Source organism: Geotrypetes seraphini, chromosome 1 (assembly GCF_902459505.1).
Source record: "Geotrypetes seraphini chromosome 1, aGeoSer1.1, whole genome shotgun sequence".
NCBI lineage: Eukaryota > Metazoa > Chordata > Amphibia > Gymnophiona > Dermophiidae > Geotrypetes > Geotrypetes seraphini.
In genome coordinates, this window is record NC_047084.1 from 298,727,500 (window position 1) to 298,740,561 (window position 13,062).

Sequence of the window (13,062 nt, forward strand, 5' to 3'; positions counted from 1 at the left end):
CGCTAGTGTGTGGCCGCTGTATTTCCTCCCAAGCTAATAGAACCCTAAGCGCACATGCGCACTCCTACCTGCAACGGACCTACGAATCACGGATCACACAGGTAGGAGTATGCATGCACACTTAAGGTTTTATTATTAGTGATAAAATACTGTTTAAGAAAAAAAATGCCATATTAGTTATTCTAATTAAAATAGTTTCCTTAAAGATATTTTAAAGTATCTATAACAATTCTATTCTATGTGAAGTGCTCAAATAATATTTTTTTCTATTTCTTGCAGGTCAGTGTTAGATAAACCTAGAAATTATTCAGGTAAATATTCTCTTATAAAATTTCTTATACCTTTTTATTTCTTATCTCTAAATTCTATAACATTAAAGCTTATCTTTTCTCTCCAAGGTGAACATCAAGGAGTATTGGAGGTAAGTACCGCTTAGTTTCCTTCTTTTACCTCTGTGTCTTCTTCACCCTTTTCTTTATTGTATCTTTTCTTTGTCAAACTTTAATAATTGTTTCTTTTCCTTGCAGGAACCTATTGAAGCTTCTCAGGTAAGTATCACTTAAACAAAATTAAACCTACTGTGCGCACACAGGAAAATAAAGTTAAAAGAAAACCTCGTCCTCTGTTTGCAGGCTTTCTTGCGTTGGCTAGGAATTTGATGAATCACTGAAAGCTGGAACACTTGTAAACACTGGAACTGAAGCTCAAATGCAGGACAGGCCACTCAGGAAACCAGGTCCAAAGTTGCATAACTTAAAATTAAATAGTGCTTTGGCTGTGCATTTTTTAAATTTTTTATTATTTTTTTTAAAGTTTGCCTCTCTCTGAATGTAACTGAGTGTGGCTTATTTCTTCTCCCGGTTACTATTATGTTACTTTTCACTTACTTTTTTTAACAAAAACAAAATCAATATTCATAAAATCTTTTTTTTTTTTAAATTTGAATTTAATACATTTACAATATCATAAAGATATCAAGGAAAAAAAGGTTTCCTTACAAGTTTTCAATACAACAAACAATACAAAAAACAATCCTTTACAAGCCCACTAAAAGGGGAAACATATTGCTTATTTACTAATTAAATTTTTTAAAGGAAAACAAAGAAATGGGTTGAATTCCAATGAACCCAAATTATTCCCTACTATATTAAAAAAAAATATATATATTCATAAAATCTTTTCTTAAATTACTTCAGGACTTATTGTCTTATAGACAAGAGCCTCATTCCACAAGCAGTCAAAGGGCTCCTTTTACTAAGGTGCACTAGCATTTTTAGCACACGCTACAATGCCAGGTGAGTTACATTCAAGTACAGTATTTCCATGGTTCTTAGGCCACTCTTTTAGTCAGTGGGCTGCTTCTTCACTATTAAAGAGAATGTTCTCTCTCATGTGCAAATATTGATAGCTCTCACAGTTAAAACACATTTAAAATATATGGATCCTTGCCTATCCTTCTGACCTCCCTACTATGATCATAAACCAGACTAGCTTCTTTTTTTTTTCCAATTCTTTATTCATTTTCATATCTCATAACAAGTATACAATAATCATTCAATATTCATACAATTCACTTGTATACTTCATATAATATTAAATCTTATATTATCCCCCCTCCCCCCTTCCCTTCCACACATATCAACATTTTATTTGAATCTCACACATTATACCCTCCCAATCCCATATCATATTATTCTTCTATAAAAAAAAAAGTGTCTAATCATTCGAATATTCAATCAATGGCCCCCAAATTTTTTTAAACTTGTTATAATTTCCTTTTTGCATAGCAAGAATTCGTTCCATTTTATAAATATAACATATAGAATTCCACCAAAAAGTATAGTTAAGTCTTGTATAATCTTTCCAATTTCTAGTTATATTTTGAATGGCAACCCCTGTCATAATCATTAGTAATTTATTATTATTTGCTGAAATTTGACTCTTTGCTCTCATCATTGTTCCAAACAAAATTGTATCATATGACATAGCAACTGGATTTTCTAGAAAATAATTAATTTGAGACCAAATTGACTTCCAGAAGGCGTTAATACAAGGACAATAAAAAGTTAGATGATCCAAAGTCCCTGCTTCTAGATTACAGTGCCAACATTTATTAGATCTAGAGCTATCAAACTTTTGTAAACGTACTGGGGTCAAAAGAGCTCTATGCAACAAAAAGAACCAAGTCTGTCTCATAGATGCCGACACTGTACATCTAATTTTCCAAGACCAAATTCGTGGCCATTGAGAAGCAGAAATTTGATGCTTAATCTCAATGCTCCAAATGTCTCTTAGACCCGTTTTTTGTTTTTTATTTGTAAAACCATAAATCAATTTATACCACTTAGCGGCTTGGTGACCCAAGAAATCCGCCTGGAAACACAGGATTTCCAAACTATATTGAGTATCAAGATCTTTCCATTCAGGGAACCCCTCCTGAATAGCCTGCTTCAGCTGCAACCATTTAAAACTTTGTGACTTAGTAAAACCATATTTATGTTGCAGCTGTGAAAAACTAAGCAGCTTACCATTTGAAATAACATCATTTAAAGTTCTTATTCCTGCAATGATCCATTGTTTCCAGAGAATTTTATGACCGCCTATTTTAATCTTGGAGTTTAGCCAAATGGATTGATTTAATGATTTAAAAATTGGAATAGGTGATAATTTAGTAACATATCTCAAAGTCTTCCAAGTATCAATCAAAATTCTATTCCCTTTGTATCTATTAGGCATTGGTATACTCAAAAGATGAACCAAATGTATAGGAAACATGAGTCGCCATTCCAAATACAACCAGTCTGGGACATTCTCCATGAGCTCTGGAAGGACCCAATACATACCCTGTCTTAAAATATAGGCTTGATGGTACCTATAAAAATTTGGAAAATTTACCCCCCCTTCCACAATTGTTTTTTGTAACTTTACTAAAGCAATTCTAGGTCTTTTCCCCAACCAAACAAATTTTGTAAGAATACCATTCAACTTTTTATAAAATGACCCCTGAAAAAAAACTGGTATCATACTCATTTGATAACAAACCACAGGCAATATCATCATTTTAATTGTTTGAACTCTCCCCCACCAAGATAAATATAAAGGATTCCATTGCTCACACATTTCCGTTACTTTCTTTAATAAAAGTTTTTCATTTTCCTTTACTGTATCTTCAATATTACTTTTGATATTGATTCCTAAATATTTTAATCCATCTTCTTTCCAAACAAATGTAAATGAATCAAATAATCCTTTGGTACAATGTACATTAAGTGGTAGCACTTCCGATTTGCTCCAATTAATCTTGTACCCAGAAAACTTTCCAAATTTTTCAATCAATTCAAGCAAACATGGAATAGTAGTCTCTGGTTTCCTCAAATAAAGCAGAATATCATCCGCATAAGCGGAGAGCTTATATTCCCAACTTGAAAACGGAATTCCTTGTATCTCCTTTGCCTGATTAATAGCTATCAACAAGGGTTCCAGAACAACATCAAAAAGCAAAGGAGACAAAGGACAACCTTGTCTAACCCCCCTTTGTAAACTAAATCTATCTGATAAATTATTATTAATATATAGCCTAGCACCAGGGGAGCTATACAATGTCTGAATCATTTGAATAAAACCAGTCCCTATACCACACCATTCTAATGCTTGATACATAAAAGACCATTCAACTCTGTCAAAGGCTTTTTCTGCATCCAAAGAAATTAAGAATGCCGGATCCTGAATATCTTTTGTTAAATTTAAAGTATGAAAAGCCAGTCTGGTATTATTGGAAGAATGTCTTCTTGCAACGAATCCTGTTTGGTGAGTATCAATAATAAAAGGGAGAGCTTTGGCCAATCTTAATGCCAAAACTTTGGCTAAAAGTTTACCATCTACATTAATTAATGAAATAGGCCTGTAGTTTGATACCAAAGTATGATCTTTGTTTGGTTTTGGTAAGACAATAATTAATGAATCTGCCATAGTACCTGATATACAACTTTTATTCAGTTGGTATTGATATAATTTTAACAAATAGGGTAACAAAGTATTTTGAAATAATTTATAGAACTCTACCGTATATCCATCACCACCTGGAGCGGATCCAACTCTAAGAGACTTCAATGCTGTTTCTAACTCTTTTAAAGATATAGGTTCTTCTAAACTTCCTTTTATATGTTCAGGAATTTGAGGCCCCTTAAGTGAACTTAAAAATTCCAATCCATCCTTTTCTCTATCTCTGTAAGATTCAGAAGAATACAAGTCTTTATAAAAACTAAAAAATTGTTTTAGAATCTGATCAATTTTATTATGTGATTTTCCATTTTTATCTTTTATTACAACAATTTTTGTTCTTCTTTTCCTTGCTTTAAGATAATTTGCTAGCATCCTACCTGCCTTATTTGAATTTCCATAGTATTGAGTTTGTTGAGAAAATAAATCATTCCTTACAAATTTAGAGGATAACTCATTATATTTAACTTTTGCTTTTAATAATAATTGTAAAGTATTCCACTCCCATCTATTAATTAAATTACTTTCCAATATTTTAATTTCCTTTTCCAAATCAACAAATTGTTTCGTAAACTTTTTCCTAACGTATGCTGAATATGAAATAATATTACCTCTCATGGTTGCTTTAAACGCATCCCATAATACTTCCATATTTATATCATTAGTATCATTAATTTGGAGAAATCAATCATTTTTATTTTAAAATCTTCAGTAAAATTTGAATCTACTACCAAAGAATTATCAAATCTCCAAACCGGCTTAGAATAATCCTTTTCACCATCCTTTAACTCAATCCATACAGCACCATGATCAGATAAGAGAATAGGATCTATAATAGCTTTTATTACATTTTTCGCTAAATTATTTGAAACAAAAATATAATCAATTCTTGAAAAAGAATTATGGACCTGTGAACAAAAAGAGAATTCCCGATCATTAAAATGAAGAATACGCCATATATCTATTAAATCACAAGATTTTACCAAATTATCTAGCCCTAATGATTTCATAACTCTACTTGGATTTTTATCCATAATTGAATCCATTACAGCATTGAAATCTCCAGCCACCACTAAATTAGAAGCAGCCAGTGGCATTAAAATTTGTAGTAGGTTCTTAAAAAACTCCATCTGATTCGTATTAGGAGCGTAGATGTTAAATAAGTCCAGGGTATTATTTTCCATGCTCATTTCAATATGCACCCACCTTCCTAATGGATCCATTTCTACCAACTTAAAATCAGCTGTACATTTTTTATTAATTAAAATGGCCACTCCAGCCTTTTTCCCATTTGCTGGAGCAAAAAATACTTTTGAAATCCATCCCCCTTCCAGCTTTCTAGATTCTATTGTGGACAGATGGGTCTCTTGGATGAAATATACATCCGCCTGTTGCTTTTTAAGGAAATTTAACATTTTTTTCCTTTTAATTTGGTGATTCAGGCCATTGACATTTAAAGAGTAGAATTTAGTCTCCATCTTTCAACTCAATAAAATTCCAGCATTGACACTCCAGTTTATATAAATGAAATTGATTAGACACCATCCTTCCCATAACATCCATAAAATATAAGAATATGATATAATATCCCCTACTACACAGATATTCTTTCCCTTTACTCTTAAATATCCCCCCTCCCCATATCCCTCCCACCCCTCCCTTCATTATGGATAAACTTGAACCACGCATAGGATATGCAACCACTTCCACCCCCCAGGCATTTATACATTGTCTCCCACATATAAATGTACTTTTTCCCATCTTATATCTTACTACCATGACATATTATAAATATTAACATAACCATTTATTTCATTATTTTTCCATACTTTTATATAACCCAATTTCCAAAATGGTCAAATACCACCTTTACCTTTTTATCAATTCTTTTTTAAATCTTTTAAGTTCCCCCATATTCAATATTAATAAATGAACATTTCAAAACTTTACATATTTTATAAATCCTCCTTAAGTTCATCTTATATTCCTCCCTCCTCCCACTTTCACAGCATAATATCTATATTTCTTTTAATTTATTTATGAATATGCTTCTTTAAATATATTTATATTAGAATTCTATACCATTTCATTCAATTTCATATTCACTACACACATACATAAAAGAAGAAATGTAACATTTTCATAAATCCTTAGCATTCCATCCATTCTATTCCAGTCTTACTTTTATATTCCACTCCTATTAATATATTTCTGTCTTCTAAACCTTTTTTTTCCTTACATAGTCATTGGTTCAGAGTTATTCAGAAAGTCTTTCAACTTCCCTGGATCCTCAAAATATAGTGATTTACTCCCATAGGAAATCCTCATCTTTTCAGGGAAATATAAACCGTATCTATATCCTTTTTCTTTAAGCTGTGGTCTTAACTGCAGAAACTGCTGCCTCAATGCTGCTGTATTTTTTTGCAAAGTCAGGCAAAAATAATAATTTTGATCCTTTATATGTCAAATTTTTTTCTGCTTTTGCCAACTTCAGTATTTCAAAGGCTTGCTGAAACCTTAACAGTTTAAAGATAAGCGGTCTGGGCTTTGACTGACTTTCTGACCGTTGGAACGGAATTCTGTGGGCTCTTTCAATTTCAAGAGGTTGTTTTGAGTTCAGCTGAAAAAGTTTTGGTATTAAAGTCTCCAGAAACTTTATGGGATTATCTCCCTCCAATTTTTCCGCCAGCCCAATTATTTTTATGTTCTTCCGACGTCCACGATTCTCATAATTTTCCAGTTGTTGTTGCATCTCTGAAATGATTTTTCTTTCAGCTTTAAACTGAACCTCTGTTAGTTCCAACTGTTCCATTTTTTTTTCCAATGTTGTCACTCTCTGGTTTGCCAATTCCAATTGCTTATTTATGTTGACAACCTCTTCCTTTACTTCCTGTATGTAATCTGTGTTCTTTTGTAGCATCTGCTGTATTTTTTCCAGCGCTGTTATCACTTCTTTTTTATCAATTTCTTCCTCATCCAGGAGTGCAGTCTTTACTGGCGTCACATGATCATGTTTGACACGCTTACCAGTGCCCACAAAAGCCGTCTCAAGTTTCATCTGTCTTAAAGTTGCCATCCTCTGACTTTATAGTAAGTTCTTTTGATACAAGAAACTTTATTTTATAGCAAATTCTTCAGAATTAGTGCCTGGGGGAGCAGAGCAATGTGATCACACCTCCATCTTGTGCGTGTTCCAAGCCACGCCCTATTCAAACCAGACTAGCTTCAATAAAAAAACATCCGACTCCAAAGCTGCCAAGAACAAGTACACGATTAGTGGCTATCTCATTGCTTTTGGATCAGTTGCTTAGCAGTTCTGTCACAGATGGTGCTGGGGTGTTCTCAGATTCAGTAATGGTCCCTTATAGCTGTAGCATTGCAGAATGAGGAATCTGAATAAGAGCAGCACAGGTCAGACTTTCTCACTGTGACTTCCAGCAGCCTGAGCAGACACCAGCAGACATTGGCTTCTCTCCTGTGGGCTGGGGTTTCCATCACTTCTTAATTTCTGCACTTCCGGTAGCTTATTGTGGCTTGACTTTCTCCTTTTACCTTTTAAAAGAAATAGGGGACAAGAAATGCATATAAAAGATAATCATTCATTAACCTAGTTTTGCAGAAAAATATAACACCAGTATCATCAGTTCAAATCTATTCTAAACAGCTTCTCAAGCACCAAGGACAATTCTGATTTTCAGAGAACTATAACATACAAGTTAATGTATCTCAGAAGTATGAAAATATGTCATGAATATTAATCGATGGCTCTCAAGGGCTGAAGTTGTGACACCAGTTCATTTCTAGCTGATAGGTGTCCAGAACACAAAAGCCACTTGTACAAAAAACACTAATTGGCATCCTTGTAGGAAGTCTCAGTGAAGAGACCAATAGTTAAATAGGCATAAAACCAAACACCTCAGTCAGGCCTAGATGTGACCTCTATAGAGCAATTTATTTATTGTATTTACTTAATTCATTTTCTATCCTGCTGTCCCTAAAGAGCTCAGAACGGGTTACAGGTTAAATGGTGACATACACTGGCAATGCAGTGTAGGGTACATCACACAACTCTGTCACTTCTGCTTCTTATTTTTTTATAGATAAGAGGAGGATTTTGGTTTCTAGTGCTGTCAGCCCAAAGAAACTTTGATTGTTTTAGAGAATTAAGAGCTATATTAAATTTTTGACACAATTACTGTATTTTTTTGCTCCATAAGATGCACCTGACCATAAGACGTACCCTAGATTTAGAGGAGGAAAACAAGAAAAAAAACCATTCTGAACCAAATTCTCTCTGCCAGGCACTGTACCCAACCTCATATTCCTTGTCAGGCTTTGCACCTTGTCCCCCCTCCCTGCCAGGCTCTGCACCCTGTCCCCCCCTCTGGTGGTCTAGTGGTAGGCAGGGACAGGGCACAGGGCAGGCAGGCCTAGTGGCAGGCAGGCCTAGTGGCCTAGTGACAGGCAGGCTGGCCTAATGGCAGGCAGGCAGGCTGGCCTAGTGGCAGGCAGGCCTCATACCCCAAATCATCCCCATACCCACCATATAACCCCCCCCAGTTCCTTAAATCATCCCCCATACCCCGTACATACCCCCAGTACCTTTTTTAATCATACCTCCCTTACCTTTTAAAATCCCTCCCTCCCTCCCTAGATGGCTGTCCTTGTATTACCTTTTAAAATCCCTTCCTCTCTGGCTAGCTGTCTCCTCTTATTTCCCAGCCAATGGCACAGAGGTCAGAAGAGTGCAGAGGTCAGGAGCAAAGCTTTCCGTGCTCCTGCTTCAGCCCGTGCTGCTTTCTGAATGGCTGCGATCAGTTCTCGCGAGTCCGCGGGGGGTGTTTAACAAAGGTGCAGCGGGTGTGTGGCGGTGCAGCGGGCGGGGTGTTTTAAACAGGTGTGGCGGCGGGAGGGGTGTTTTTAAACAGTATGGGGGCAAATTTTTTTTGTACCTTCCCTACATAAGACGCACAGAGATTTCCACTTACTTTTGGGTGGGAAAAAAGTGTGTATTTTGGAGCGATAAATACAGTAAGTGGTCAAACTGTGACCCAAAAATACTGTAGGAACTCCTCCTTCTCCATGGACAAGGAAGTGTCAGCCACACAACAGTTGTATACCCTAATGGTGCTTATTCTGGACCTGCTCTTCAAAAGCCTAGAAGAGGGCAGTTCTTTCCACTCTTGAATCCACTATTTTTTCCTATCAGTCTGTTTTAGCTGTCAACTGCTAGAATGGATTATTTTGTTCTCCTCAAACCTCCTCACAGAAAATTACATTGAGGCAAAAAAGAGAGTACCATTCTTTTTATTTTTCTTTGTCAGAGTCTTGAGAACATAGATACAAACATTTTGATATGAATTATCCCTCCCTGGACACAATGAAGGAGCTTGCTCAAAATTCAGGGAGCTCAGCACCCACAAAATGAGCTACTGTGCTCAGACAGACAGATATAGGTAGGACTTTTTTATTTTTTTTCTGATGGTACACACCACCAGCACCTTTTTTTCTGTCATCCAAAAATATCCTATCCACCCCATTACATTTCTCATTCATGAGCTCCCAGCTTGGTTTCATGGAAGAAAGGATTCTAGCCTAGTAGAAGAGAAGTCATCCTGCAGGCTTGACAGAAACAGATCTAGAAACTACAGAGCTGTCAGTTGTGCCTTCAAGGAACAAGGAGTCTTCATTCAGCCTCTTCTAATCAATGTGACCGACAGAAAAGGTACTACCAGAACTGGTGGTAGATATAGCAGGGCCCAGGGCACAAATCTGAGAGGAGGCCTTCAAGTCCACTGACAGGCTGTGTCTCTTTCAGCTCTGAGCATGCTTGGAGTCCTCTATGGTATGACGTCAAGAGCAAGTGCCTTGGTTGCACTTCCCAAGTAGTGTAGCACCCACAGCTAATATTAGGGAAGAGGAGTCTATAACCACCCAGTACTGAAGGTAAAGGAAAAGAGACTGTCCTGCTACACAATCAAGCTGAGCCAAATTCAGGTCCAAAGAGGTGTTCTAAAAAGTACAGAAGTTGCCAGAACCTGCCCATAGGGAAGCAGAAGGATCCTTGAAGGAATGTATCTTGGAACTGTGCAGATAGAAATACAGCAGTTCGTCAACAGTCAATATACTGTTTTGTGACAATCAAAGAAGTTTAATTTTAGTAAATACTATTATTAAAGCACCATCCAGACTAGTGCCGAGATTCATTTGTCACAGTCCAAAAGTGTAAATACCAGCCTCCTGACATTTAAACACTACAGTTGATATTGCTTTAAAACCAGTGATCTCAAACTTGTGGCCCGCCAAGTACTATTTTGAGTCCCTCGGTATGTTTATCATAATTACAAAAGTAAAATAAAACAGTTTCTTTATCATACGTCTCGTTAGCTATAAATTACAATATTATTATTAAGACTTAGCCAATAGGAAAGATTTATAAACTGTAAAGAGTTTTACGTCATGCAAAACTGTAATCTATATAATAAAACCGTAGGCGACGCATGCGCAGTCTTATCGGCGTGCTTCCGTGATCCGTATGTCCGTGGCCGCCAAGACTGCAGCATGCCCCGCGCTTACTACGGCCCCACGCGAAGCTGACAAATTCCAACTACCCCCTCCTCTCCCGCAACAAACGCTAACGCTCATGCTCTCCTGCAGGAAAAATAAAAACTCACTGCTTGCTTTCCTCGACACGGCGCTTTACCCGGCAGACATTCAACAAAAAAGGTTGCCTACCCCTGCCGCTCTGGCAGCCTGCACGTCGCCGACTCCAACCCACCCCCTCCTCTCCCGCAACAACCACTACCGCTCATACTCTCCTGCAGGAAAAAAAAACTCACTGCTTGCTCACACATTCAAAACAAAATTGACTACGGCGCTGCAGAAGTCAGCTCTTTGCAACGGCCCCACACTCGCGGTCTCGCTGGGGTTTTTCGCGGTGGCGGCTCCTCTTGCGTCCGGCCCTGTGTACTTACTAGACTCCCCCCTTCCCGCAAAAAACGTTACCGCTCCTGTTCAAAGCGGCCTGCTGAGGTTCGCGGCCGGCTGTAACGAACCTCGCAGGCCGCTCTCCACATGGTAGCACGTTCCCTCTGACGTAATCGCGTCTGAGGGAACATGCTACCAAGTTGGAGAGCGGCCTGCGAGGTTCGTTACAGCCGGCCGCGAACCTCAGCAGGCCGCTTTGAACAGGAGGAACTGCCACCACGGGGATCGTGAGAAGAGCCGCCGAAAAAAAACCTTCAGCCACAGCAGGCCAGCACGCTGGAAAGGAAGTGGGAGGGGCCGAACGGAGCAGGGCAGCTCACGGTAAGAGAAGGGAATGGGGTGTGGGGGAAAATGCTTCTTCTGCTTCAGCAGGGACCTGGAGGGGAAGGGAAATACCGCTGCTGCTTCTGCAAAGGAAAGTGGGGGGAGGGGGGGAAGAGAAGGGAATGGGGTGGTGGTGGGGGGAAATGCTGCTACTACTACACAGGGATTTGGAGGGGAAGGGAAATATCACTGCTGCTTCTGCAAAGGAAAGTGGGGGGGGGAGGGGAGAGACAGAAAAAAATACAGACAGACAAAGGAGGCTAGGGAAAAATTGCAGGAGGGAGAGAGACAGAAAGAAAGGAAGAAAGAGACAGGAGCAGGGAGAGAGACATAAATAAAGACAGACAGCCAGTCATATATTCTAGGACCCCGTTAATGTAACAGGCTTAAACACTAGTTTCTTTAATAAGACATTAACTATTTTTTTCTGAGGCCTTCCAAGTACCTACAAATCCCAAATGTGGCCCTGCAAAGGGTCTGAGTTTGAAACCATTGCTTTAAAACTATGCAGAATTTAAAGTTATACCCAGATATTCAGCAGATGATTGTATCCAGATACCAGCACTGAATAACAAGGAATGGAGTAACTGCCAGAAATTATCCGGATACAGTTCATACTCGGCACAGTTCATACTCGGCACCAGTACCCAAAGAACTATTCTGGCAAGATAGAACAACTGCTTAGCTGTCCTAACTTGTCCAGATAGTTATCTGAATACCAGCATTGAATATTGTCGCTACCTGGTTAACTTCTGGCTTTCCCTTGACTTTGCCACTTGATGTAGAATGGAACAAACCTGTTTTTGGTCAGTGGAAATTGGGCCCATATATGCTGTGAACTGAGATTTCCAGAGGCTTCTCCCTAGGTATCCAAGGCCTTACCTTTGGCCTCACATCTGTTTCTCTTATTTCACATGCCCATGTTTACACTATTTTATCTCTGAGGGCAAGATTCTCAAAACTTTAACGCCGTTGCTAAACTGTTTTCTGGCGGTTTAGCCTGCACGCATTTTAGTGGCGGATTATCAAAACGGATTATCTCTGTCTTTAGCGAGGTTTCTAGCAGTCTCCGACAATGGCATTCAAATGTGCTCTTTAACATTGAAATGAGCCCTCTGGTGGATTCTTAAAAATCACCGAGGCATTTTCAAAGAGCGGCGTCAGCTTTTGGCGACAAAAAGCAGTGACTGGTCTGGTGGTGCTATTACAGTGCTAGCACTTTTGTTTTGACTGTGGCTAATGAAAAAAAAAAGTGTATCTATATATTTTTAGTGGAGGGTAATAAAATCACGCTTCTTTTGAGTTTTTAGGAGAGACAGGCATGTTTCATGCATGCTTGTTAAAAACAAATTACAAGATTAAATTTGTGGATGAAACAAAGTTATTCAGAGTAGTAAAGATGCAGGGGGATTGCGAAGATCTGCAACGTGACATAATCAAGCTCGAGGAATGGGCATCGACATGGCAGATGAGGTTCAACATGGATAAGTGTAACGTGATGCATGTCGGTAACAAAATTCTCATGCACAAATACAGGATGTCCGGGGCGGTATTGGAGAGACCTCCCAGGAAAGGGACTTGGGAGTTCTGATCGACAAGTCGATGAAGCCGTTCACACATGTGCGGCGGCAGCAAAAAGGGAAAACAGAATGCTAGGAATGATAAAGAAGGGGATCACGAACAGATCAGAGAAGGTTATCATGCCGCTGTACCGGGCCATGGTATGCCTTCACCTGGAGTACTGCGTCCAGC

The 13,062-nt window shown here is 38.3% G+C and overlaps 1 protein-coding gene and 1 long non-coding RNA gene across 6 annotated transcripts in view; one reads left to right on the top strand and one right to left on the bottom strand.

Annotated features, from left to right (window-relative positions):
• Positions 1-277: 277 nt before the first annotated feature.
• The window catches only part of LOC117364721, a 39,398-nt gene continuing 26,613 nt past the window's right edge, over positions 278-13,062 (top strand). Inside the window, exons 1-3 of the long non-coding RNA XR_004540303.1 lie at positions 278-311; positions 399-421; positions 528-548. This is a non-coding gene — a long non-coding RNA (uncharacterized LOC117364721). The remainder of the gene's footprint in view (positions 312-398; positions 422-527; positions 549-13,062) is intronic.
• The window catches only part of LOC117364691, an 85,722-nt gene continuing 73,603 nt past the window's right edge, over positions 944-13,062 (bottom strand). The window contains exons 4-5 of one of the 5 annotated variants that reach the window (XM_033954203.1): positions 7,215-7,551; positions 944-1,483 (exon numbers count right to left, since the gene is read on the bottom strand). In XM_033954203.1, the coding sequence (XP_033810094.1) occupies positions 7,412-7,551 (140 nt within the window). In that variant the 3' untranslated portion in view covers positions 944-1,483; positions 7,215-7,411. The remainder of the gene's footprint in view (positions 1,484-7,214; positions 7,552-13,062) is intronic. The other 4 variants (XM_033954175.1, XM_033954194.1, XM_033954213.1 and 1 more) reach the window with 4 other exon arrangements.